The 27,344-nt window shown below is 45.7% G+C and overlaps 2 protein-coding genes across 3 annotated transcripts in view; both read left to right on the top strand.

Moving 5' to 3' along the window:
* Window positions 1-830: 830 nt before the first annotated feature.
* On the top strand, window positions 831-18,295 carry Epcip (exosomal polycystin 1 interacting protein). The gene is made up of 2 exons (NM_001109052.2): window positions 831-950; window positions 13,439-18,295. Exon 2 carries the CDS (start codon window positions 13,503-13,505, stop codon window positions 14,136-14,138), a length of 636 nt encoding a protein of 211 aa, NP_001102522.1. The 5' UTR covers window positions 831-950; window positions 13,439-13,502; the 3' UTR covers window positions 14,139-18,295.
* Window positions 18,296-24,594: 6,299 nt separating this feature from the next.
* Paxbp1 (PAX3 and PAX7 binding protein 1) overlaps window positions 24,595-27,344 on the top strand; it is a 29,509-nt gene continuing 26,759 nt past the window's right edge. The window contains exons 1-2 of one of the 2 annotated variants that reach the window (XR_005491197.2): window positions 24,595-25,117; window positions 26,415-26,543. Coding sequence is in view for 1 of the 2 variants with exons in the window: in NM_001426992.1 (NP_001413921.1) it covers window positions 24,772-25,117; window positions 26,415-26,543 (475 nt within the window). In the remaining variant the exon portion in view is untranslated. The remainder of the gene's footprint in view (window positions 25,118-26,414; window positions 26,544-27,344) is intronic. The other variant, NM_001426992.1, reaches the window with a different exon arrangement.

The raw sequence follows: 27,344 nt of genomic DNA, 5'->3' as shown, positions 1-27,344 counted from the left end.
CCAGATTCCTCCTATATTTAGTAAGCATCTATTAGTCACTGAAGACTGGGTGTTAGGTCACAAGATTGGAACCTTCACAAACGAAATTAGTAGCCATAGAAAGGGCTATGATGGCATGCCTAGCAGGGGATGGAGCCAGGAAGTGCCCCTCCTCATCCAGCACTTGAATAGAAGACACTTAGATTTCCCTGTCTCCAGAAGACTAAGAAATACATATGTTGTTTTAAGCCACCTAGCTTAGGACATTTTATAGCCAAATAGACTAAGCCACCACTTAATTGGCACAGGGTTTTTTGGGGTGTTGTTGTTGTTTTCATGTTTATTTATTTTCTGGCTTCTAGCATTTAAAAATGAGTTTATGAGAGAGGAGAAACTGGGACTACGTCTCAGAAAGTGAAATGAATTCATGTTCTCTTTGGAACAATCACAGTCGAATGGGGTTTTTGTTCTTTTTCTTTTCACCATCTGAGGCCCTTACCATAAGTAACAATTCATCAGGCCAAAAAGAGAGGGGAACAAATCATGGATGTAAAAGTGTTGACGAGGCGTCTCCCTATCCACAGTCAATCCATCCAGTCTCCTACTGCAGTAGAATCTCTTCCACTTGCGTCTCTGTCTCTCCTTTGCGGTCAGTCGGTCAGTCTACGGCAGCAGTATGCTTGGTTACTTCTGGAAATTTGCCGGCTTACAGCCCCATAGACACAGGTTCTCTCTTACTGGTTAATAAAACCGGTAGGCCAGCCAGCTTCCTTCTGGTTGCTAAGGAAACCACCAGGCCACTGGCCCTCTGGAAACGGAAAAGAAAAGCAAGTGAGAGACCAGGAGACCATGCATTCCACCCGGCTTGCAGATTAAAGCAGCTGTCAGGCCAGGGGGAAGGCACGGTGGCCAGGGAAGAGCCCCGAGGTCTACAGATTGGGCAGACAGGCCCTGCCGTGGGGCCGCAAGATGTAAGTAGCGACTCTGCTCTGTTTAAAACCGCCCGTCAGCTCAACGGACGGACGTTCTGCTGTATGACTAGAGCGTTCCGGGATGACTGGAGGGGCTCCATCAGGGTAACTTCCGGGAACTGCCACATCTCCTGAATATGTGACTGAAGGATGGTGATTGCCACCAAACACCCTTTGGGCTTCTAAGCAACTGGGTAGCTTTCTCTGCCTTGAAAAGGAAACACTTCTCAGGGCACTAAGCTAAGAGTGGAGTGGTCTTTTCATTTAGACCCTAAAGAGATAGGCATCTGAACTTGTTCCTATTTTTAGTCTCTCCTGCTAGTCTTTAATACCAATCAGATCCAGGTCCTGTCTCTTTCTGTAGTGAATCGCAAAGAGACTCGAGGACTCTGAAGTACATTGCCTACGATGTACTGGGGCCTTCCTTTTATCCTTCAGTGGCGTCTACAGCCCACCTACATGCCAGGGGTCAGAGTGTTTACTCCGCAGAGAACTGGAAATGAAAAACAAGCAGTAAACTTCTTAAATAAGCATTAAAAGGCAGATTGGGTTTTAAAAACGTCGATGTTTTCATGTGGGGGGGGGGATAAATAATGAACAAAATGCATGTTTTAATACAAGTCCAGTCATCCGTATACACTCTTACATCAATTTTATTGTTTTATAAACAATGAAAAAATAAAAAAGATTTTAGCAAAAAATATGTTGGTATACATGGTGGCAGGAGGAGTGTTTCAAAAATCATTGTATGTAATATTTATGGGGAAAAGGGTCCTTATAAAATACTGAAAAGCCAGACTTCAATAATTTGCAAACTGCTTTTGTGTGTGTGTGTGTGTGTGTGTGTGTGTGTGTGTGTGTGTGTGTGTGTGTATGAAAAGAGTGAGTCTTAAGTTTTTAACCTTTTTTTTTAGAATGAACAATGAGAGGACACTTTTTTCATTAATTTTATTTTATGATATAAATAGGGCACTTTTGGAAACTGACAGCTTCTGTAAAGTGTTTATGGAAATTGGTGCTTTTCAACAACTAACTCGTACTTTCCAACTTCCTTTTCCACACCAGTTTTTCATTGCTTAAAACTGGCGGACGATCGGCGTTAAGAATCTGGTGCCCAGGGGTGGCTGTCTGTGCCTTTAAGAGACAAGAGGAGAGGAGTCAGTATGACTTGGGGAGGACACTGTCTAGCTGGCAGCCAGGCAAAACCATGGGTCAAATATTAGTGAGTAAATCATCTCAGTAGATTCCAGGTTGCTCCAGGCAGAAACTTGAAGGTTTTGCTCACTGCCAGGTTCTCCATGTCCAGAGGAAGGAGAGGTACTGCACAGTTTACTTAGGGATTCCTGGGGCTCTCTCTGATGAGTTTCCCATCAGGTTCCACACCTATATTAACTGAAGCAGCACTCGGTTTCCATTAACTTCTCTTCTAACGATGAACTTGTTAACTAAGTTATACCTGTTTCTTTTTCAAAGACTGTTTCTGAAGAGTTTATGTATAACAGAAGCCACTTGATTTATCTCCTTAAGCATAAGATTTCCATAGATGGCTCGCTTAGAGCTCGCTTAGTAGTCTATCTAGCAATGGTTATAAGGTGTGGGACCTCAATGGAGTCTGCATTTCCCCTGGGTCCTCTTTTTTTTTTTTTTTTTTTTTTGTTCTTTTTTTTTTTTTTTCCGGAGCTGGGGACCGAACCCAGGGCCTTGCGCTTCCTAGGTAAGTGCTCTACCACTGAGCTAAATCCCCAGCCCCCCTCCCTGGGTCCTCTTATGGTGTGCTGGGCTGTCTGATTTAAAGTCTGAGCCATTCCTAACTAGATCTGGGATCTTTGACAGATTACTTTATGTTTCCATTTTGTTTAATATGATGGTGAGAGTGCTTTTAGGGTTATTACAAGTAGTCAATGGCCTAAAACATTCATTATCTGGAACAGTATCTGGCACAAAGATGTACCTATTCCATGTAAATGTTACTAGGTAAGGCCGGGTGTGTACCTGCAATGCCAGCCGCTCCTGTGGAAGGATCCCTTGAGCTCAGGAGCTCAAGCCCAGCCAGAGCAGCATAGTGAGACTTATTCTAAGACAAAAACCAACAATTTCATGAATAGAATACATGGAGAATTCCTGGCCTGATTTCAGTCACCATTAGCATGGCAGAGGCTTTCCCTTGGTTAAGGACACTACCCTCTACTGATGCCCCTTTTCTTCTTTGTACCCATTGGTGTTTGTTCTTCTTGTTGTGTTCGTTATCTCTGAGAATTTCTTATAATATGTTTGATCATATTAACCCTCCTCCCGGAGTTCCTCCAGATCCACCTCCTTCCCTACCCACCCAACGTTGTACCCTTTAAAAAAGGTGCGGCCCATGTATAGTACAATGTGTGTCTTCCACTGGAGTATGGTTGGCTGACCAGGAGCTAAACTGACTCTCCCCCCCTCCCCCTCCCCCCTCCCTCCCTCTCTCAGCAGTTTGCAATTGCCAAGAGCTCCTCAGCTAAGGACTTGCTGCCTACCCTCCCCCTCTCCCCGTGCTGGGATTAAGTCTGGCTTGAGCTTGCAAAGATCTTGTGCATAGAGTCACCACACTTGTGAGTCATATGTGTGACAGCCCTGATGTATCTGAGAAGCATTGTTCCTTTGCAGTCATCTGTTGCCTCTAACTCTTAGAATCTTCCTGGCCCCTCCTCTGCAACGATCTCTGAGCCTTGGGAAGAAGGTGCGTGTGATACAGGTGTGACACCAATGTTTCATTTAGGGCTGAGCCACACTCCACAGTCTTATTTTCTACAGTTTGACCAATTGTAGGTCTCTGTGTCAACTGCTATCTAATGGTATCTAACTGCTTCTCTGATGATGAAGCTTGGCAATGCCCTAATCCATGTGTGTAAGAAATCATTAGGGGTCTGTTTGGCCAATAGGCTCAAGCACTCTGTTTTCTCTATGAGACTCAGGGAGGCAGGTCTTACGCTGAAGTGTTTTACCCACCGTGAGTTGGGTTTTGTTGCAGAGCGAGAGACAAGGATCCAATTTTGTTCTTCATGGAGCTGCCCAATTCAACCATCAGCATTTATTGGAGATGCTGTCTCCTCCCTGTTGTGATTTGTTGATCTCTTGTTAAAAAACCAGTTATCTATGGGGGTGTGGACCTACCCGGGGGCCTCAGTTTCGTTCCATGGACCGAGGTGTCTGTCTGTGTGCCAGTACCATGTGGTTTCTAATTACGATAACGCTGTAGTATGACTGTAAATCCAGGCCAGTGATATCTCCAGGAATTTCTCTTCATTGCTCAGGATTGGGTATCCTAGGCCTTTTGTATTTCCATATAAAATAAAAACTTTCTCAGTTACATACTTTTTGATTTCTGTGAGGAACTTTTGTTTTGGCAGGGATCCCTACCTCTGTACACACTAAATTACTCAAGGTAAAGTTAGGAAAAATAAATGCTGTATGGTATCTGTACTTTCACAATTCCGTTAGCCATTCCACACACAGCTGCTCCCGTAGATGTGGGAACTGGACAATGAACCCATCCATTCCCAGGTTAGCTCCCTGACCATGTCAGAACTCCCCACTGCCACAATTGGTTGTAAAGCTGACTTGACTTGTTACAGGGAACTATCAAAGAGGGGAGCTTTCTACTGAGTCTGTTCTTGGATTGAAATGTTGGTACAGATTCAGCAAATGAGCCAGTTACTTCCGACTTTGAAGTGGCTTCTGGCTATGTCCTGACGGGGCATGCAGATACAGTCCCAATACCCACTGTGGTTCTGGCACTGGGGAACTCTGCAGTTGGTAAGCAGAGCTTAGTGGTAGAATGCACTGTGCACAGCAGTAATGGTGCTTAGGAACAGAACTGGTGCATTTACTTTGCTCTGCCTCCAGCCTGTGTGGGAAGATTATCATACGGCACTACACTGAGAGACATGAAACTCAGAATGGCTCTCAGGCTGGCCCAACAATAAGGTGAAGGTGATAGTCATAAAGACATTTTAAACTGAGTTTAATAATGATCCAAATTGTATGCTTGAGGCTAATTTTGTCTAGGTTCTAATTTCGGAGACGTATATTTTTGCCTTCCTTTTTCCACACCAAGAACTTTGGGAGATGCTTGCGAATAGTTTACTAAATCAACCAAGAGGCAGACTGCATCAAAATGATGGCACACTCGAGGCCTGCCTTACTGCGAACTCTGAAAGTTACAGAGATATACATGATCTTTGCCCACAGAGGGGTGACTCAGAGCCTGGCACTTGGAAAACCGTGTGAGAATTCAGTGGTTCATCCCGTGTGCTGTTGTGGGATATGAAGAAGAAAGGACATCAGGAGGGTCCACGTTCACTAACTCTGCGCTACGAGCTCTGAAGTGTTAAGCAGCGAGGACATAGCCCTCCCTTTAATATCTTTGCACCCTGTTCGTCTCTCTCCTGCCCCCTGCAGGGCAGTTCTGGAACACAGCCAAAGGACAGAAAAGTGCTAAAAACTTGAAAGTTTTTTAAGATCCCACACTAAAGCATCCATTGCTGTAATGTGAGCTTTTCCTGGGGAGACAGGAACCAACGTCTACTCACCCCAGTAGGGCACTGATGACAAAGTGCCACCTCGCCCAAGGCTGGTTTGGTGAAGTACAGAACCTACTGGGTTGGCTCACAGGTTTCACGCATTTATTCTGGAGCCACATCTGAGGGACCATGGCCTGGGAACACAGAATTAGGTTATCCCAACTTCCATGTTCCATTGTGGTAATGGTCTGATGTAACTATAGTAACAGAACAGAGGCGGCCATGCGTCAAGGCAGTTTTCAACTTCCTTGGAAACACACAGCAGGTGGTGACAGCATGGTGGAAATGTATGTCACAGGCCTCAGATGCCATCTGATGCCTTCTTGGTGGTGGAAGTTAGTGGTCTGTTACCACATTCCAAAGGCTTTACCTGTTAGTCACAGGATGTTAGGTCAGATACAGAATGCGGACAAGAAATCTATGAAGGAGGCTGAGAATAGCCCAAGGTGAATTGTAATTAGGGTCTGAACCGGCAGCCTCCTCACGGGCTATAGGCGTGCTCTTGTTGCGTGCAGGTGCGCCTTACGGTGAACTTGGTAAGCCTCGGTGAAAGAGTTCTTCTCATCGGCTAATCAGCCTCGTGAAAGGTTCAGGGCAGAGCGTGGCTCTTCCCAGGGGCTTCTGTTCACAGAGCATGGGCTCCAAGGAGTTACCTACAGGGGTAGCACCACTGAAAAGTCCCACGCCACATGTAGAACACCCTCGGAGCTGCATAGATAGACTCTCTGCTTCACTTAGCCTTCCACACTCTGACTCTAGGGCCTCCTGAGACTGAGACCCTGAGCGGCTCAGGCAGAACTGTACATAGCAGCCCGGCCTGACTGAACTCTCAGATGAGGTCTGATGGCCTTTCCCACACACCCTCTCAACCAAAGCACGTCGATGGACCCAAGTGTGAGGGTCTCGTGAGCAGTGGGAATTGCTTCTGATGAGGATGGAGGTGGCTGCTCTGCTCAGAGAGCGGTAGTAGATAATAGTCACGTGACAATGGTCACATGACAGCATACCCAGCCTTCCTCTCTAGCTTGGCGGTAGGAAAGGATGATGGCAGTCATGGATAAGTAGGATAGCAGAGCTGAGGCAGGTGGCCCCTCGTTTGAGAGCCTAAGGGTAGTGTCTTCACCCCTCATCCCTCCCCTGTGCTCCACTGAACCCTTGCTTTTCCTCTAACATGGTCAAGGCAGGATAATGAGTAACCTACGAGTACCTTTGGACACAAATATTTTAGTTTCAGGTCCTCCCAAAAGCTGGTCCTGCACACAGAGAGGGGGTTCTCAGCGCTGGGTACCTGCAAGGGATGGGTGAGGGATGCTTAAGGAGTTAAGAGGAGGGAACATCAGGGGAGAGCAAGGATGGGAAAGATGCTTGACAATAGCTGGTCCTCATTAATAGCTTGGCTTGCTGCCCACTCAACAAACTTCCCAGAGCCTCCTGCCTCTTAGAGAATTGAGCTCTGCCCTCCTCTTGGCTACATGTAACCAGAACATGTTATATTGAGATATTAAGAACAAGAAGATGAGTGGCTTCCGATCCCCAGTTGGACTCTCTTGCTTCCTATGCTACTGGTTCCCTTTGAGGGATTCAGGTAGGTGTATCAAGCACACGCCTAGAGGAGGGAGCAGCCTCATCTTCAGGCTTCCTCCTAAACCTTGCTCCTTTGGGGCTGTTCACCTCAGGAAAGCCAGGTACTAAACAGATGCCAGGTACGGAATAGATCTAACTAGAGCGTTTGGAGGTAAGAGTCAGAAAACAGAGATGTAAACCTTAAACACACACATGCGCGCACGCACACACCCTTCCTTGGGACACATCCCTTAGTTCAATCTCTTTAGCTGCCTTCCTTAAACACATATCTTTCCTCTGCTACAAATCTTACAGGTCTGTATTTGCCTCTTCCAGAGAAGCTCAAATGGGTGTGGACACTGAGGAAGGTGCACAGGCCAAGCCAGAGTGGTACAACAGCTGGAGGTATGAAAACTTTTTTCTTTTAAACCTCAGTTTTTAAACATTCTGATTGAGTACTGCTTACAGTGTGGACAATATATGTATGATCTTGATAAATAAATTATCTATTGGAGAAGAATTTCCAACTATTTTTACTGATGAGAGGATCTTAGACTAGTTTGGGAACTAAACTGCTTCAGCATAAAGCCTAAGTCTCTCAACTAGGTCCTGTCCAGACCTGGCCTAAGTCTCTAGCTGGCCAGCTAGGTCCTGTCCAGACCAGCTCTGCCACATGTTCTCAGCTCACCGGTCCAGGACATCTGACATGGACTCCGAACACACCAAGCACTTGAGTGTTTCTCCACACTACATGTCTCTCCTAAGCCAGCCCCCTTTCTTCCCAAACTCCAGAGCCCACCCTCCAGGGCTTCATCTGTGTCTTTAACCAGTGCTGCCAAAGGCATTGTCTTCTCATTGGCCGCCTGGCTGTTGTTTCCTCAAGTGCATTGTCCCTTGGGGAACCTCAGGATCAGTGAAAGACAGTGGTGCCTTCTTTCCTTCTAACTCCCATGATTTAGACTATGTCATTATCAGCCCTGTAGTGACCGATGCCCTCTAAATGCTGACTCAGGGTCATCTGTTGAGGAAAGACGATGTAAGCTGTAAACATTACCACTACCAACCGGCGCCATATCTGGTCTGTTTATAAGATGATGCCTGTGCACAAACACACAAACCTCTAAACGCCAATGGCTTATAGCACTTCCCTTCCATCACAGCCTGGTGACGTTTAAGGGGTGTGCTCCTCTCCATACAGTCATTCTGAGACTCAATTTTTTCCTGGTGGTTTTGACATCTTTCAGGGCTCCCAGGTCTTCCACAGAACACTCTGGCCTATCCCAGTGGTGGTAAGTCAGTCACATAGGTCCATATGCTAAAGGAAATGCAGTCATGGAGTCAAGCAGTGTGCCAAGTGGGGGGAGAGGAGCTGAGGTGCCGGCGGGAACAGGGCATTTCTGATATACCTGGGTCAGAAGGCACTGAAGTGGCTTTGTGGAGGGAGGACAAACACTCAGCGCCAGCAGACCTGAAACTTTGCAGCAAAACAATAAAAACTATGTCCACTGATGGGATCTGAGGTTTAAACCTCTGATCAGATTTTGAAGCCAGAGGTACGACTGAGACTTAGTTAGCTAAGGAACTCTCAGTAGTAACTAATATGGGAGACAAGCATCGTGAAGGCGAAGACTTCTTTTGAATTAAGTAGACTAGACACAGACATCAGCTGCTTCAGTACAAATTCCACAGAGATTCCTCCTCAATCTAGGGTTACACCCAACGTTTAGATCATAGTTATACTTGGCTCTAAAAGGACTGTCTCAGACTGGATGAGTTGTGTTTGTAAGGAGATAGTATTCATAAGGAGATACTGTGTCCGAGGGAGGAGAGCATTTGGACCATGCACCCCAAACACACTTGAAATGTCCTAGACAATGATGTTTTGAATTCTGTAAACTTAATGCAGAGGGCAAAAATATGACCAGAAAAATGTGGCAGTCTTCAAATCATTGAGGTGATTAAAAATCCAACGTGATTTTAAAATTTAATTCGGAAGTTATTTAATTTGAACTCAGAAGGGATTTTTATTCAAAAATGGTAAAGCAATTAGGGAAATGACCCCAGTAAAGAAAATGGGGAAACACAAGAGCTAGCGGTGATAAGGGCTCCGGTAAGAAGTGAACTGTCTCAGGTCTAAGCCGTAACTGTTACATTACAAAGGTAAGGGCAGAAGGTAGGCAGTCCCAGCTCCGACCCCCAAACACATTGTGAAGCCAGTATTTGGGGAGCCAGCAAAGAAGTCTATTACAAGTCCAGCACCCCAAGTGTTACTGCAAAAATATTTGAAGATTCTGAGGAGAGAATAAAGGGCCATGCAATAAAGAGGACACTAAATATATCCCACAAAATTACTATATCAGTTTGTTTTCTGTTATTGTAATGACATATCTGAGGCTGAGAGGTTTATAAAGAAAAAATAAGGTTTCTTTACCTTACAGATCGGAAGGCTAAATTTACAAATAGCACTGCACTAGCTCTCGGGAGGGCCCCGTGGCAACTTGGCCTCGTGGTGGAAGCTGAGAAAGAAAGCCAGAACTCAGAGGGGGTCAGACTTATTCCCTTTCAATGGCCCCCTCGCCGGAACCAATCAGAATCCTACAAGAACTGCATCAATATCCTTGGTGGCCTAATGATCCCTTAGTTGGCTCTGCCGGGAAAGGGTCCCCACCATCTCTAACTTCGCCACACTGCAGCCCCAGCTTCTGAGACTTGAACTCAGAGAGGAACCACGGATGAGCATGGGGCATGTTTATGTGCAGAGTCGGTGGGAGCGCATTCTCTCAGTGTTTGCTGAGATTTCAGGGGTAAGGAGGTCAGTTCACACAGGAGCTTTGAGCATACAAGGTCTGCCTGCCTTGCCTTCTCTGCTAGTGTTCTTTGCCTTCCCCTTGTGCAGTGTCCCCACCCCAGTCTGCTGCCTCCTGAGTCCCTTGTCCTACTCCTGGCCCCAGGGTTAAGTGTCTGACCCAGGAGGACAATGCATTTTTGTCTCTATCTATTGGGAAACTGGAAAAAAAAGTGTGGTGAGGGCAGGTTTCTTTAACTTATGGTTTGTAGACTAAAAGTACAAATTCCTCTGGAGGTTGCTCAGCTAGAAGAAAACCTGTGTAGACCAAGATCATCTTGTCCCCGGGAGGTATGAGACTGTCTGAGAGTCCAGCCCACTGAGGAGGAAGAAGACTTAAGAAATAACTTGATAACCTGTCTTTCTTCAGCAGCAAGACCAAGACATGCTTAAAATGCTTCCAAAAGTCTTCAGACATTAAACCAATTACTTTTTGCTCAAGATGCTAGTGAGCTGACTGCCCGCAGCTGACGTTTGCCGAGCTGTGCTTTTACGCTCAGTCAACAGAACTGGTCAAGTTCTTGTTGGATGCAAGACACCGTGCTAGAAACAAATCACAAAACCGAACAAGAGCCCCTCCATCACTAGCTTGTCGCAATTCCTTCAGCCACTATTCGCACGCCATAGTAAGTCTGTGCCTAACCACCCTTTGGGTTTGAAGGTGTCAAGCTTCACTGCAGAGGTAATATTTAAGAAAAGGACTATTCTTTTCTTTAAAATAAAAATCTTCTGAAGCATGCTACTCTTAACATTGTGCCTCTGCAATCCCCATAAATCTAAGAGAAGACATTTTAAATGGTAATGTTTTCCTAATGTAATTATGCTGCTTTTATAAGTCACGGTAGCTGGGTGTGGTGGTGCACAGCTTTGCTAGCACTTGGGAGGAAGAGGCAGGTGGATCTCTGCAAGTTCCAGGGCAGTCTGGTCCACCACAGCCAGGGCTGTCTCAGAAAAGCAAAACAACCAGAAAACTAAATAGATCATGGTACATATTGATTATACACAATGGGTTTGTGACACGTGCATGTACAAACACATGCACACTTGTTTTTGTTTTTGTTGGTTTTTACAACCCCCCCTTGTCCCTTCCTATTCTGAGGTGGGGCGTATTTCTAAAGTGGGGAAAAAGGGTGAAATACCCATATATTTAGAATAGAATGACAAGAATTTGGAAAAACCTCAAAGAGGACAGAGAAGACTGAGCCTGTGTGGCAGTAAGGGATGGAGACAGAAGGGAGAGCCTAGAGGTCCTGTTGGTCTGGAACCCTCTGACCTATCTTGACAGGATCCATTTTTCTCTCAGGCTCCCACCTTTTCTTGTGCCCCATGGTGGAGCATCTGTCCCTCTGCTACTACTGTGAAGCGTAGGTGACATAGCTCGTGTGTACCCGTCCAGTTTAGAGCATGGGTACAAGTTAGTGAGCATGCAGTGAAGCCGGGCGTTCAATGTCTGTGTTTAACAGACCTGCGGAAACTAATTCATGGCAAACTGAAGGGGGGAATGTTGAAATGGAATAAAATGGCGAGCAGGACATTTGTCCCAACTTGTAGACCCTTCGTGAAGCTTCCAGCAGCTGGCCTCCCTATTCTGGCTTTGGGGCTCCCTAATGTCCAGTGGGTAGGGACTGATTTCCAGTCAGGACCTTAACTATTGGAAAGAGGCTGTCAAATTTCTTTGGAAACTTCTAGTGTCCTTGTTCCAGCAAACAAACATGCTTTCCCATCCTGTCCCTCCTCCTTCCTGCATGCCCTGAACACTTTCAGCACCTGAAGACTGGGGCTGACACTTTCTCCCGGGTCGAAGCTGGTGCTATACTCTCACCACTGGTCCCTGTCACCTTCTTTTTCAGGCAGGAGTCAGAGAGAGCTAGTGACATTCACAGTATTCCTAGTGTTGGGAACACAAAGCCACTGGGACGTGAAGTCCCAGAAACCTGATAGAATCTGGGACAACTGATTGTCTAAAATTATCCTGTAGTTGATGAATTCCCTCCTGTTCCTTACAAAGTGGGGTAGTCAGTCACCTATGCCTTCCAATGCCACTTAAAACAGGCGAACTTCTTGTTCATGAAGCAAAACTGCCCCGGCCCCAAGTTTCACGAAGCTCTTCTCTCTTACAAATATACCAGCTAATAGACTTGTTAAGACTCTCGAACCAACAGGAGATGCTATAAAAACCGTATCCAGCCCTCCAGTAACTCAGTCCGTCTTTCTCCTGCATCTTTATAAGCCTCCTGTGTGCTCGTACCTAGTCTCTCTTCAGCAATGTTCATCTTCCACCGGGATGCAGCGTGGAAGGCGGCAGCACACAGCACACAGCACACAGCTTTATCCTCCCCCTGCCCTGGCTGTGGGAGCATTTTCAGCTCTGCCTCCTTCTCGTTTCTCGGTGCCTGTGGCCTCCCTCACCTTGCAATCAGCGTGTCCTTCCTGCTGGCATTTTAACCTTTGCACCTATATTGAACACCGCAGAATACCCTTTTCTTCCTTGCCCATCCTATGGGGGCCCTGCCCATAACCCTGCCCATCCCAGATGTGGGCTCTCCCGATCCCTAAGGTGTCCAGCAAACACAGATGTTTGGTTTGTCTTTAATCCTCAGGTTAGGCCACGAGAAACTTCAACTGTTTTTGCCAAACTGAAGTCCAATGGCTTCTGCTACAGTGCTTGTTTTCCCCCAGACACGAGGGCACAGCTCGTCTGTTATATGCCTAGTCAGCCAGTCTTTCCCCCAGTGACTCTGTAAGTGCTTCCCATTTCCCCGCTACAGTATACTTTTCAGTGCTTATATATTGCATAGATCGGGGGCCTCACAAGAAACTTGAGAAAATTGATTCATAAAATTTGTTGTGGGCTGGAGGCAGATACATTCAGAGAGCAGATTAAAATTTGAGGTGCTAATCCTTTCATGGTCCTGTCAGAGTTACAATTGACTCTGGTACACAAGTGCATTTGTGGGAGCAGAGGAAGCAGTGCTGTGCTGGAGGGGCGGGGAGTGGAGGGGACTTATCTAGTACGGAAGCTTACGGTTAAACGCTTCATGGCTGCTCACACTGTGCTGGTTAGCCAGCTCGAGTAGGTGGGGAGTTGACTCCTACAAGGAACGGCTTGTCTTTGGATTCCAGGAAGTCAGATGCAGAGTGGGAGGAGGGCATGTGCTTGCTCGGGGCTGTACATGTGCAGGTAGGCAGTAACTGGATGTCGGCAGGGTGTGCTTACTGAAGTAAGTAACTCCAAGTCCCTGAGGGTAGGTAGGATGTGGTAGCCCCTCTGCTGACATCGCCCTAGCTCTCTTGGCATGGCAGCCTTGCTGTTAGCACACACCACTGGGAATTTTAGGCTTCAGCCGAGCAGAGTTCAGAAGTCTCGCTTCTGCTTCTCATGAAGTGCCAAGGTAAAAGTACGACCTGCCTCAATTAGAAATGCAAAGCAGGGACGTTTACAATTGCTTTTTGGGGGGCATCATTCAAACGGGGTGCGTGCTTCTAAGGAGGCAGTGGCAATAAAGCTTCCGGTTTCCTTTCAGGTGACTTGCAACGGACTGGCTCAGGAAGGAGAAATAGGAGCACACTAGTCCACACCGGGCCACAATGACAGCGCCTTCCAGCTTCTGCCTTCTGCTAGGAGCGCTAGGTATCTTTGCCCTTGGCCGCTTCGCGGAGGGTCAGAGCAGGACACTGATTTTCACAAAGGGAAACACCATTCGTAACTGCAGCTGCCCCGCAGACATCCGGGACTGTGACTACAGTTTGGCCAACCTGATGTGCAGCTGTAAGTCTGTCCTGCCTCTGGCCATGGAGCAAACCAGCTATCATGGCCACCTCACCATCTGGTTCACAGATATATCCACGTTGGGCCACCTGCTGAAGTTCACTCTGGTCCAAGACTTGAAGCTTTCCCTGTGTGGTTCCAACACCTTCCCCACCAAGTACCTGGCTGTCTGTGGCCTGAAGAGGCTTCACATCAATACTGAGGCCAAGCATCCCTCCGGGGAGCAGAGCATACTCATCCACAACGGGAGGGAAGGCAGTTCCTTGTACAAGGGCTGGCAAACGCGTGTGTTCATCTCACTCTTAGACGTGGCTCTTTTCAACAGAGACTCTTCTCTAAAGTCATATAGTATTGATGACATTTCTAGCCTCACCGGTGACTTTCCTGACTTTTCTTACTTTATAACTTTCCCAGTGCCAAACAACCGAAGCTACCTTGTCACCGTTATTTATTAGCATCCTGTGTCCATCCACCAGGACCTCTGAGAAAATAAATGGAGCCTCTGAGCAAGGCGTCTGGGAATGCGGTCATGAGATAGCTGTCTCTGTTCCCTCTCTGAGCCTCCATCTACAGCAAACACACACCAGAGAGCAGCCGGTTCCACTTTCACTGTTCCACTTTCAATCTAAGAGCAACCTGACCCCTGAACTATGTCCCAAGGGCCAGCTAGAAGCTTGGTCTTTGCAGCTGGTAGCCTGTGGAGAGCTGTCAGGTTAGAAGGGGATCGGGGAGTGCATACCAGAGACTGTTTAGTGGAGCTCGGTATACTCATGGCCCCAAGGAAGAGATTTTTCTTTCAGAATGCAGTAATTCTTCCTTATGTGTGTGTGTACATTCCAAGACTCTGAGGACACCTGAATGAGCAAACAATACTAGACCCTATGCATACTGTGTTTTCCCTATAGAGACTTTTGATACAGTCTAACTTATAAGTTAAGATCACTGTGGGATTAAAACCTGTAACACACTGTAAGAAAGTTGTGCCAATATGTGCTTGCTCTTCCCGTGGCGATGGCGCTCTTTGGCATAGCCACATTTCCAGCGTTGCTACTTTTTACATGATGGCTATCATGGAATAAAATATATGTTTATTGGATCATAACATGGTCAGTCTGACAACAGAGACCAGTCACTAAGGGGCTCATGGGTGGTAGTGTATTTAGTGTTTATGAACAGGCATGGGACAGGCATGTCCCATGGGACAGGTTCGTGTCCCAGGTAGAATCAGGCAGGACCACATTCTTCACACTCCCTAGAACAACTTGAAGTTTAAAACTTCTGATTTATAAATGAAACTGCACATTGGGGACCATGGTACCCCTTCTCTTTTTCTTTTCTTTTTCATTTTGTGACATGGTCTGGAATTGTGATTCAAAAATGACAGATTTCAGAAGTCTGGGGACCTAAATTCCTCTAAACGACAGGTTTGCCCAGACTGATAGTTTCCAGATAGTTGTGAAGAGCAAATGCATTGAGAAGTTGGAATTTAAAAGTGAATTTATGGACTTGGCAAGGTTATGTGGGACTATAACACTACCTGAAGGCATTGGGGTTCCGAGAGATGGGCACAGGAGTGAAAACACACGCCCATACATTTAGCCTCAAATTTATGCACGGAGTACTGCTCTGTGGGGAAGTTCTTTTCTGGTCTTTCTTCACTTTCACAGAGTAGCCGGCAAGGCTCTCCTGGGCCTTCCCTTCCCTTTCCTCTGCTCTATTCCAGTGTCTTCATTCCCTCTGTCCCCGACTCCTATGTCTTGTTATTGCTCCCCACCCTTCTCCCCTCTTGCTCCTGATTCAGGACTTAGATTGCTGTCAGCAGACTATTAAGCCACACAGGGGGCAAGCCGGGGAATCTAACAATCTCTTCAAACTTGGTGTTCAAATTTCAAAGAGTTCATTTTAAAATGAAATTTTGGTCCTTATTCCTTTTGGAATTTTAAGATGAGAAAGTTAAAGATACTTCATAGCAGGTAGTTAACACAAAATTGTACTAGACATGTTGATAAAAGGAACCAAAGCAAGTATTTAAAAAACGATTTATTAAATTGTTCACCATTACATAAAGGAACGTTCCCCCATAATAAAGACCAAATTTAGCATTAATGTGCAATACTTTTAAAACCCATGTGAGGAGGAGGGAGAGACAGCTCAAAGCTCAGGAGCACTTGCTGTTCCTCACCCAGCGCCCGCGTCTGTTTGCTCACAGCCATCTGGAGCTCCAACTCAGAGCTCTTTTCTGGCCTTCATGCGAACTTGTACATATGTGGCATGCACACCATACATATGAATAAAACCCCAAACTAAAATGTAAAACCCATGCCAGCTGTGACACAAATGTCTAAACTTAAAATAAAATGAAGTTGAAACATTTAATTCATGATACCATGATGGTGAGAAATAATATCATAAAATCACGGGTTAGCCACATCATATTTTTAATCTTAACATTATTGCATTTGCATAACTGACAGGGGATTTGGTCATTCAGACTAATTAACTCGGGTCCACAGTGTCAGCATCTAAATTAGGACAAAACGAAGTCCAAACTATGAATTTTAATAGAAAAGGTAACAGCCTCATTACTGATATAGTTCAGAGGTTAAAGTGAGAAAAAGACAAGGAGTTGGGTGCCAGGGGTAAGAGAAAGCAAGAAAGACTTAAGTCAAAAGATAAATTATGTTATTAACCATCATTACTGCATACATCACAAACTGAATTTTGATGGAAACCTATTGTTTTAAAAGAGTGATGTTAGAGATTCTATGTGCCTGTAAATACCTTCCATCTGGTAGCTGGTGCTGGCTCGAGAGCTTTGCACACATGGCTTATGTGATTCTTAGGATAAACTGTAGTGGGCCGTCCGGCTTGGGCCAGCAGTTTGTCACCTGTGGCCAGCTGGTGAAAGTAGGTATCATTTCAAAGAGGAGGAGGAAGACATATATCTTTCTCACACCCACAAGGGGTTATATAAAGATCGCGAAGCACACGGCATATGAATAATAACAATAAATATTGTCCTTTATTCTAAGTTCTGTAAATTCTCAAATAATGTGTTGCTATATTTTCACCAAGTTCTTGCACTAAAGGTTGGGAGGATGAGAAGATAAGGCTGACAGACAGACAGTTTGATGCTCTCATGTATGTTAGGGATTCACGTAACATCATGATGCAAATATACATAGAAATGGCCCTCGTTGGCCAAGCATATAAATACTTTCTACAGAATCGAAAAGTATTTTCAAATGCTACAGGGATTTCCTTAACTTGGGATACTATTCGCAATGTAAAGGTTATAGACACGACACATTTTATAAGTTCATATGCACTTCTCTATCATATCCAACAAAATAAAAACTAAGACCAGTATATGCAGCTCCTTGCAGTTTTAGTGACGCTAATACTGCGACTATGGTGAGTTTCAAGCTATGAAGAGAACAGAGCTGAGAAAAGATACAATGTGCTGATAGTACAGCTCAACAGGAGAGAGCTTACCCAGCATACACGCGTGCCGGAAATAAATTCCCAGCACAACACACACATACATAGTGCACACCCTTCTGGATGCCATTGCCACGTACGGCTTCAAGAGCTCGAGTAACAGTGTCAGAGAATAAGATAACCGCAAGCCATGGACTCTGCTGCAAGTGATACGGTCCTCTCCCAGGACATCCAGAACTGATGAAGGAGCAGGCAAGAAGAGGCAGACAGTAGAAAGTGCTGGGTTCACTGGAGGTAGAGCAGGAGGACTGGGCAGGCAGAGGTGCTGTGGCTACTGGGGAGGACTTGGTAACTCCCAGGAACCTGGGTCAGGTATGTGGCTGGAGTGGAGAGTCGTGAGGAGTGGTTTAGGCAATCCAGGGTGTGAGGAGGTCCCCCTGGAATACTGGTGGGGCTGAGAGTAAGTGAAAGAATATTCAGGATGGTTCTAGAAGGAAACGCACCTCCACCTATAGCTGTGATGAGGAGGGTGTTGTTCCATCCTCTCAGCTTTTCAAATGCGGGCAATGCTTTCGGTCCACTTACAGATGAAATGGGCCCAAAGCTCTGCCCCACTCTCCCTGGGCTCATGTTATGACACTGCTGCATAGCTCTGCTGGCTTCTGGTAAAACTCAAAATGTACACATGCAAAAGAAGTACTAATTCTTTGTGTTTTATACCTTTAGGGGATGTTTATAACCTCATTGTCTTAAAATATCTGTGCTTTAAAATTCTCCCAGGGGGTGGTTACTGTGCAGATGGCAGTACGAGAACACAGACCATAGGTTGGTTCCTTTAAGAAAGGATGCACTGATAATTTTGCTTTTGCACTGGCCATTCATGCATTTAAAGTGTATGTTGTGAATTAGGTTATATTTGATATATTTATGTCATACTGCATATAATCTATATGAAAGGGGTTCTGAGGCACATTCTTGTACAAAGAGGTGGGAGAGGTGAGATACTCAACTGGATAAAGTGCCTGTAGCTGCTTCTTTTCTGTGACGGGTCCAGTAGTTCACTCTAGGAGCTGACACTCTGGAGCTATTGTTAATTGTCCTGCAGGACGATGTCCTGTCTTCATTCTGAAAACCCCTACACGTTTTATGACAATAAAGATACTTAATGTCCGCTGGCGCGTGTATTAATTTAAAATGATGAAAATCTCTCCAGATGTTTATAGCCTGGGTCAGGTCACTATTAATGGATCAATGAAGACTATTAGTTCACTGAACTAGAATAAATAGCCAAACGCCCTGCCATTGGGCCACACACTACCTAGGAGCTTCTAATTTCCTAAGTTCGGACATCAGCACATTCTACCAGTCATGTGCTACAGACAGAGGTACTTGTCTCTTCACAAGCTGCCTCCAACAGCTGTGTGTCAAGCGCATTTTTACCTGAGGAAAGGGTGTGTCTGAAACACTATTCAGCTAGTAAACTTTTAAAAGATTTTTATAATTGAAGAGATTAAAACATAACGCAGGAATGTAAAGACTCTCTTATTTCGTTAGACTTTGTTGGTTGGGAGGTTGGTGTGCTTGTTGTTGTTCAGGCTCTCACTCTGCAGTCCTGACTGGCCTAGAACTTACAATTTAGACCAACTGACCTGGACCTCGCAGAGATCCACCTGCATCTGCTTGGCTTCTAAGCTTTTATAATTTGGTATATTCTAACTTTTTTTTTAAATTTTATTTATCTAATGTATATTACAGATGGTTGTGAGCCACCATGTGGTTGCTGGGATTTGAACTCAGAACCTCTGGAAGAGCAATCAGTACTCTTAACCACTGAGCCATCTCTCCAGCCCAATTTGGTATATTCTAAATAAGTTCACACAACAAAATAAAATGTTAATAATAACAACATTAAAATGGAAATCATAAGGGTTCCAGGGCACCCGAGACTATCCATCCAACTCCAGGGAGTCCCGAGGACAGAGCGGTCTCTCCCATGCTCCCATGCCTGTTCCTCCTCTCATGCTACACTGGCTAGTTCTTTGCAAGTTTCCATGGTGTAACACTCAGTGTTCTAGAGCCACAGAACTTATGGAAAGGGGATTTATTGAAAGGCTTACAGGCTGCAGTCCAGCTAATCCCACAATGACTAGTTGTAAACAAAGGGTCTAAGAATCCATGAGTTGCTTAGTCACACAAGGCTGCATGTCTCAGCTGGTCTCCTGCAAACACAGGGATCCTGAAGAAGTAGGCTTTAATGCCAGTGACAAAATGGATGTGCTAGCCAGCGGAGGACATCAGGTAAAGAGCAAAAGCTCTTTCTTCCATGTCTTTGTCGACTTCCAGGAGAAGGTGTGTCTTCGTGCCTCAAGATCTGGATCATAGGTGTATGCTGCTCACCAGAAAAGTCTAGACCAGAAGTAGATTCACTCACTTCAAACCTAACAGAAAAGTTCTCACGGGTACCCTCCACTTCTGGATTGTAGTTTATTCCAGATGTAGTCAAGCTGACAAGCAGGCATAGCCACCACAGGTAGTAATTTCCAGATGTTCTATAGCTTCTGAGTTTACTATGGGCCCAGGTACTGCCTCTGTTTCAAGTGGGAAAGCTTGGAGAAACCTCGATGGTTCACTTCGGGTCAGTCAGGACAAAGTTACCCCTTTGGGGAAACCTCATTGGTTCACTTTGGATCAGTCCACTTCTCATCAGGACAATGTGCCCAGTCTTTCTGTTATCTGCATTATTTTTCTTTGGAGAGGAAGTTACCAGAGGTAAAGGGAAACTATCTATAATTATTTTAAGAACCTATCAACTTTGGTAGCTTGTAACAAATACATTGATATGTTTTGGTATTAAGATATTTAAGATATAGAAATGATATCAACACAAAGTAGAATATTGCCACCAGGGAACAGAATATATGCCAAATGCCTACAATGACAAATGCTACTTTAGCTCCTACAAAGACAGCAGTAAATGAAATAGTATCTCTTCTGCTCCTGCAGCTCCAGCTCCTCACACGGAGACGGAACTGAAACATAACAACAACAAAACCCTTTCCCACACAACTCAATGCTGTCAGTGAGGTAAGATATGGAAATGTTTAATTAAATATAACTGGATCCATTTCTATTTTCTAGATTAGAATCATTAAGCCTAGTAGTGGTGGTGCACTACTCTTATCCCAGCACTTGAGCAGGCAGGTCTCTGAGTCTGAGGCTAGCCTTGTCCAGGATAGTCAGGTCTACACAGAGAACTTTTGTCTCAAAAAAACCCAAAAGAACAGCAACAACAAAACAAAACAAACAGAACCAAACAGCCAAACCAAAAAGAATAGAATTAATATTAAGATTTCCATAGTTGGGCAGCATAGTAGAACACATACACACACACACACACACACACACACACACACACACACACACACACACAGAGAGAGAGAGGGGGGGGGAGAGAGAGAGAGGAGAGAGGAGAGAGAGAGAGAGAGAGAGAGAGAGAGAGAGAGAGAGAGAGCGCACTTGTGTAGGCATGACATTGGTAGCAGGTGAGCGAGCCTTGAGGGCATGAGCACAGGCGAGCCAGCCCTGCTTGTCTGCAGTGCCAGTGGCATGGGCAAGGGAGAGATGCCCCCCTCCTTACCCCTTTGCCAGATCTAAAGCTACGGGATTGCCAGGACACAAGGCAACAGCAGGACATCCAATGGGGACCCAGTGGGGTTCCAGGATTTGTTGTGTAGCAGAAGCCAGAGGCCTCAAATCAGACCAATGAGTCACCACAACCAACATTTACAAACAAACAAACAAAAAAAGAGACTGTGGACAACGGGGTATACTGGGGGACACACTGTGACACACTGCAGCTTCCATAGAGAGATTATTTCTTTTTCTTTTGCAGGGGAGGTTGCAAGGGCGGAAAGGGCGTAGGGCAGGTACGAGGGGGTAGGGAAAATGAGTGGGATTGTGGTGCAATTCACAAAGAACCAGTATAAAGTTAAGAAAAATATTTCCAGAACTACATAAAAGAAACAGAGGAAGAAAATGAGGGCCATCAGTTCCTGTAATATTAGATTTTACCTGCTGGGTAAAAGCACAGAAAGTGTGGAAGGACTGAGCCGGGTTGGAGCCCGAAGCACACCCAGCACCACAGCGGCATCACTGCTGACAGGACTGTCTGGTCCAGCAGCAAACATTCTGCTATGTCACAGGAACTGACAGTCCCTGCCACACACACCTGACACTGACTGACATTTGGTAAACGCTGGTCTCCATTTCAGGGGCTAAGGCTGAGTCAGCAAATCAAACGGACCTATTCTGTCAGAACTTATGAGTCAATTAACTCATGTGACATGACAATCTACCCCAAATTGGTATAGTTGCCTGCAAAAGCCACTTAAGAACTAATTGTTTTAAACCAAAGAGTTGGTTTAACAGTCCTATAGAAACAATGGATGATGAAATGGTGCAGCAGCATTGATAAATGAATCAGTAGATCACATACTCAAAACATAACAGTGCTTTTCCAAATAATTCCTTTCTGACATGCAATTCAAGCAGCTAGTAGGGCTCCAGAATTGACGTTCCCCCAGGCCTATAGTATCTTGTAGAGGGAACTTTGGCCTACTCAGGCAGCGAGATAATGCTTGTTTAACTTTGCCCTTCTACTGCCTGGATAGGCAGAATGGAAAACCTATAAACATCTTCCTTACCTTTAATGTTTGAAATGACCAGTGTTTTCCCTTCTATACATGTCCAGTTAGCAGGTTGACAATGTCTTTTTAAAACTTCAGGATGACAGTTCAATATACCTTATCCTTTCCTTTTCCCTTGAGGTCCTGGGGAACCAAACAGGCCCTTGCACATGGCAGGTGGGTGTCCTCACCCATCTACTGCTTATGGGCCTTAACTTTGCTGTCTGTTTACTGCGAATATATTTCAGGGCGCAGGGCAGGTGTCTGGAAGCTGACCAGGCACAACTGGATCTTTTGTTATGGAGAATGGGGGTTCAGTCTCACCAAGCATGCTCGGATGAGAACTCCAGCAATGCTGAGCAGTCAGAATATAAGCAGCAGGAGTAATAGGAGGAGAGTAGAAGTCACATAACACTAACTTTCCCGTTCATGGAGAAAATGGTTGGAGAGGGTGCTTTCAGCTGCACATCTGGGTCCTAGGAGGGCAGATCTCAAGTCTAACCAAAGGGAACTGGAAAGGAAAAACCCAAAGTATATGAAACAGAAAAGTGGGATCTCCTACTTCAATGTGGAATTTAAATCTCAGTGAAAATCTGAGGGTATGGTGTAGGCTAAAAGATGAAGTCATGTCTGTTGATACAAGTACAAACTGTAAACGTTCTACACAGGGTGAGCTAGGATCAACAAAATAAAAAAAGATGCTACCTGGGGCCCCAGCAATTCCAATCTAGCCTCATAGATGTGACAATTCTTCAAAGCTCTTCACAGCAGCATTGACTATTATGGTATAAGGAGATAGAGTTCCACTCTTAGGAGTTTCCATAATTTTGTAAAATAAACCAACAGTCACAGATTAATACAGATACACTAGTGTCCCATAAAATACGAGACTCAAAGGAGGAGATGAAACTTTAAGAACATGTGAGTACAGAGACGATGGGAGTTGAGGCTCTGGGAGACAGGTGGGGGCTGGGGGCAGATGGGTAAAGCAGGCAACAGTATGGTGGATAATGCTCATCTCGACACGTGGTACGTCTCTTGGGGGACATAAGTCATGTTGAAGTATCCCATAGGTGCCTGGAATCCAATTGGCCTCCTCTCTGGTGTTAACATTCCCTAGTTGATGAGATTCCCAGGGCTGGGGCTGGGGCAGGGGGTGGTGGTGGTGGTGGTGCTTATACAATTGTGTTTCCTTTTTTGGGAACTCTATCTTCAGGTCAAATGGAGAACTTCAGGGGAAACCTCTCTCTGTAGTTGTTAAAGAGGCAAGTGAGGTGATGAAAAGGGCTTAGTTCTCCTTTAAAGTACTCAACAAGCCCAAAGCCCTATAGTTTTGAGGTTTAGGGATTTTTGTTTTTAAAGATGTATCTTAGGCTGGTCTCCAACCGGAGGATACATGACCTTCCTGCTCCACTTTCTAGTGCTGGGATTACGTCAATTAACTGGATAATTTTAATGTTTTTGTTTTATTCTTTATGTATATCGGCCCACATGCTTTGTATGTGAACTCTGTGTGTGCCTAGCCCACGAGGAAGCCAGAGAGGGTTTAGGACCTCCTAGAACTGAGTTAGTTATAGTTGTAAGCTGCCATGTGCTGAAAACCAAATCCAGGTCCTCTGCAAGAGCAGCAAAGTGCTCTTAACTGCTGTGCCATCTCTCCAGCCACTAACTGTACATTTTAAAACCGTCTCCCTTTTTACAGATGATGTGCAAACATCATGCTAGACAATACAGCCGGGCGCTACACGCATGCAGAGGCCAGAAGAGGGTGTCAGATTCCTGGAACCGAAGTTGTGAGGGTTTCTGTGGGCGTGGGTACTGGGACTCCAGCTTGGGTCCTCTGGTTCTAAACTGCAGATTCACCTCTCCGATTTTTTTTTTTTTTTGGGCGGGTTTTGAAACACGTAATTAAGTTGACAAACACTTCTACCCACGCACCTTGATATGCTAAAGGGAAAGATAAGATAATCAACTTTGGTAATGAACCTCGTAACCTGTGTTAGCTCAACCCCATGCAATCGCCTTAAGACCTCCAAGGTTCAGATTTTTTTCCCTTGTGACAGTGTGAAAAGACACATTTTCCTTCCGTTTGTTTCAGAAATTCACTCTGCTTCGTAAAATAGTTCTATTATTGCTAGCTAACTTGGCTTTCTTACTAAGCCACCCCAAAACACTTTGTTCTCCTGGAAATGTCTCTTGTCTTTATTTGGTTTTCCCCAGACAGGATTTCCCTACATAGCCTTGGTCATTGGAATTCCTTATGTTCCTCATGCTGGCCCCGAATTCAGAGGTCGGTTTGCCTCGAACTCCCCCAGTGCTGCTGGGATTAAACGTGTGCGTCCTCACGCCGGCTTTTTCTCATGGAAGAGAGCCAATGCCTTTGAGAGTGTGTGCGTAGATAAAGCTGTAGGAATTGAAAGTATTAATAGAGTTACTGATCTGCAGACCTACCTGGTAGCATCACCTCGCATTAGTAATAGGAATACTAACCATAGGGATACACTTTGCCCTCCCAAGCCCAGGTTAACTGACTCGTCCTTTCGCTTCTCCCCGGCCTCTCGCCTCTGTTTACCCTGCAAGCGCTGCGTGGGAGGCTTCCACACGTAACGGCTCGGTGTAAGCTCAGCCGACGTATTGCAGCAACACGCTCAGCGACCACAGACTACACTCTTTCCTCTCATCTCGATGATCCTCTTTGTGACCTGTGGAACAACTCTGGAGTCGGAGGGTTCCGTGCCAACAGTCCCCCGCGTCGCTAGAGGGCAGTGCAAAGAGACTCCGCCCAGGTATTGGGCGCGAGGAGAGCGTATGCGCATGCGCGCTCGGCGTTGCGCCGTACCTAGCTAGAGCCGCGACGACCCGGCTGGAGCTCTCGCGACTGCGCGTGCGCGGTGGTGGTCTCCGCGCTCCCTCGTCCTCTCAGTCTGCGAGCGGCTGTGAAAGCGCGGTGACGGCGGCTGGGATGTTCCGAAAGGCCCGGCGGGTGAACGTGCGCAAGCGGAATGACTCGGAGGAGGAGGAGCGGGAGCGAGATGAAGAGCAGGAGCCGCCGCCGTTGCTACCGCCGCCGGCCTCGGGCGAAGAGCCTGGCCCTGGCGGCGGCGACAGGGCCCCCGCGGGGGAATCGCTCCTGGGCCCGGGGCCGCCGCCGCCGCCCTCCGCGCATACCCCGGGCCTGGGCGCCGAGGCTGGGGGCGGCATCCCTGGTGGCGCGGAGCCCGGCAACGGGCTGAAGCAGCGCAAGAGGCCTCGCGAGAACAAAGAGGTGCCCAGGGCCAGCCTGCTGAGCTTCCAGGACGAGGAGGAAGGTGAGCCCCCGCTCGGCCCACGCGGACTCCGAGCCCATGCTCACCCTAGTGCCGCGCCCCTTTCCCCACCTCCGGCCTTCTGTTCTGCCTGGGGTTGCATTCCCGCGCTGCCACCAGCCGGGTGTACGACCTGTGCCGTCCCTCCTCCCACTGTTAGAGCTCTCATCAGCCATCCTGAGTGGAAGAGACGGCCCGATGCTCCGTGGACCCGTCTCCTACCTTGGGAGTTGCAGACCGCATGAGTCCCTCGGTTAACTGCCTGCTCGCAGTTCTTTGCAGGCCTCTGTACCTGAGGCTTGTTGGCGCCTTGGTTTAGGCATCCTTGGTTAAGAGGGCCTTGGTTAAGAGGAGGACCGAAACCGGGGCTGGGAACAAATCTGGAGCTGCAGCCCTGGTTCCGAGTGACCTTGATCCAATACGTCCCTTGCTGTTGTCCAGTCTTGTTTCTCTGTAGAAGTAACTGGGCGGAGCAGATGTCCTCTGTAGTAGTGTTGGCTCTTGAAGCAGAGGAGGGACCAGGGTGCAGGGATTTAGATTTTACTTGTACCCCAATATCATGCTACGAAAAATGGGATAAGTTTCGAAAGTCTTGCGTCATGATTTCAAATGCTTTCATGTTTCTAGAAAGATGGGTGATTTATCTTTGGCCTCCCAGGTGCTTGATGATACATGGGCTGTTTGAAATGTTTTGTTCTTGACTTGGATTTTCAAATCAAAGATGAGTGATAAGTCACTCAAACTTAGTTTTGCAAAATGATTTACTTTAGGCACAGTTTTGAAATAACTGTTACTGTGACCAGAGTTATTCAGACGTAGCAGAACTTTGTAATCTGGGGTATATTGTTTTAGGTTTCCTGACTTAATTATTTTAAGGAAACATCGTAAGTATTTTTTTATCCTGAGATAGATGAAATAAGCCAAAAATTAACAATTTTGAAGTTCCTTGGTTACTCATTAAATTTTTCATTTAATTTCTAGAATCGATACTATTTTTTGTTTGTTTTTGTTTTTATTTTGTTTTGTTGAAACAGAGTCTCTATATTATAGCCCATAGACCAGGCTGATCTCACATTCAGAGATCTGCCTGCCTCCACCTCCCCAGTCCTGGGGTCCCAAGCGTTTGCCGCCAAGCCGGGCAATATCAGTTTTTGAGTCTACGATAGATTGAAATACATTTCAAATTTTGTAATGACTTTTGTGTGTGAAAATCTTTTGGGAGAACTCAAGCAGCATGAAGGCATGAGAAAGGAGCATTTTCTGAGTTTGTGTCTTACAAATTCGTTCTGTTTCTCTTAAGAAAATGAAGAAGTGTTCAAGGTAAAGAAATCAAGTTACAGCAAAAAGATAGTTAAATTGCTTAAGAAAGAATATAAAGAAGACCTTGAAAAATCAAAGATCAAGACAGAACTCAGCGCAGCGGCTGACAGTAAGTATTAGATAATTCTTTCAAGTGAATGACAAATATGTCTTTCCCACAGTGCGAATCGTGAACACCTGCTAACCGGTGTCCACACTGAGGTCCAGTACTGTCTATAATGGGTTGTTGCTCCTGAGTTCTTGCTGATATAGAGACTGTTGTGTGGAGAGGGAGCAGAGATTCCCGCTTCAGACACGGAGACAGATTTTTCTGTTTAAAAGTTTTGTACTGTTATTTCACAGAGACAGACGTTTGAGTTCTGGTAGTATTATAAATAACTCTTAAAGAATTTGTAGGAAGTTAATGTTGATAATACCAGTATTCAGCAGCCTTATTTGATACTAAGAGACTGGGGACATTGTCCTCTCAAAACTCAAGTTTAAATCTTTCTCTCACCTCACTTTTTCTCTTTTGCTGGAGGCAAACATTCTAGCAATAAACCAGTCCCAAGGTTTAAATGTTTCAAGCAGTTACTGTACATGGATAATGTTTGTATTCATTATAATTTAAGTTACTCTTATACCCATGTTTCAGAGAGACCTTTATTTCAAAGGCTTAAAGAGAGTATTTCTCAGATTCTCAGCTACAGGCATAACTTGAATAAGAATGCTATTATATATCAAATTACAAGTAAGCAATGGATACTGTTTTGTAAGTATTCAACAGAAGTGTTAGCAGAAAGTCCAGAATGTAGGTCAAAGTTTAACTACACATTTTCAGAAAAGGGGGAACAGCTTTGTAGTAAAGTGGGATGTGAAGCTGGATAGTCGATGATTAGAATTCCCCAAATAGAAAGTGTGGGAATACCAC

The sequence above is a fragment of the Rattus norvegicus genome, chromosome 11 (genome assembly GCF_036323735.1).
Source record: "Rattus norvegicus strain BN/NHsdMcwi chromosome 11, GRCr8, whole genome shotgun sequence".
In the NCBI taxonomy this organism is placed as follows: Eukaryota; Metazoa; Chordata; class Mammalia; order Rodentia; family Muridae; genus Rattus; species Rattus norvegicus.
Note: the sequence above shows the minus strand (reverse complement) of the source record. Positions and strands in the feature narration are given on the sequence as shown.

Bases quoted from the DNA above. Each gene is read 5' to 3' on its own strand.
- Epcip (NM_001109052.2), top strand. From the start codon at position 13,503: ATGACAGCGCCTTCCAGCTTCTGCCTTCTGCTAGGAGCGCTAGGTATC.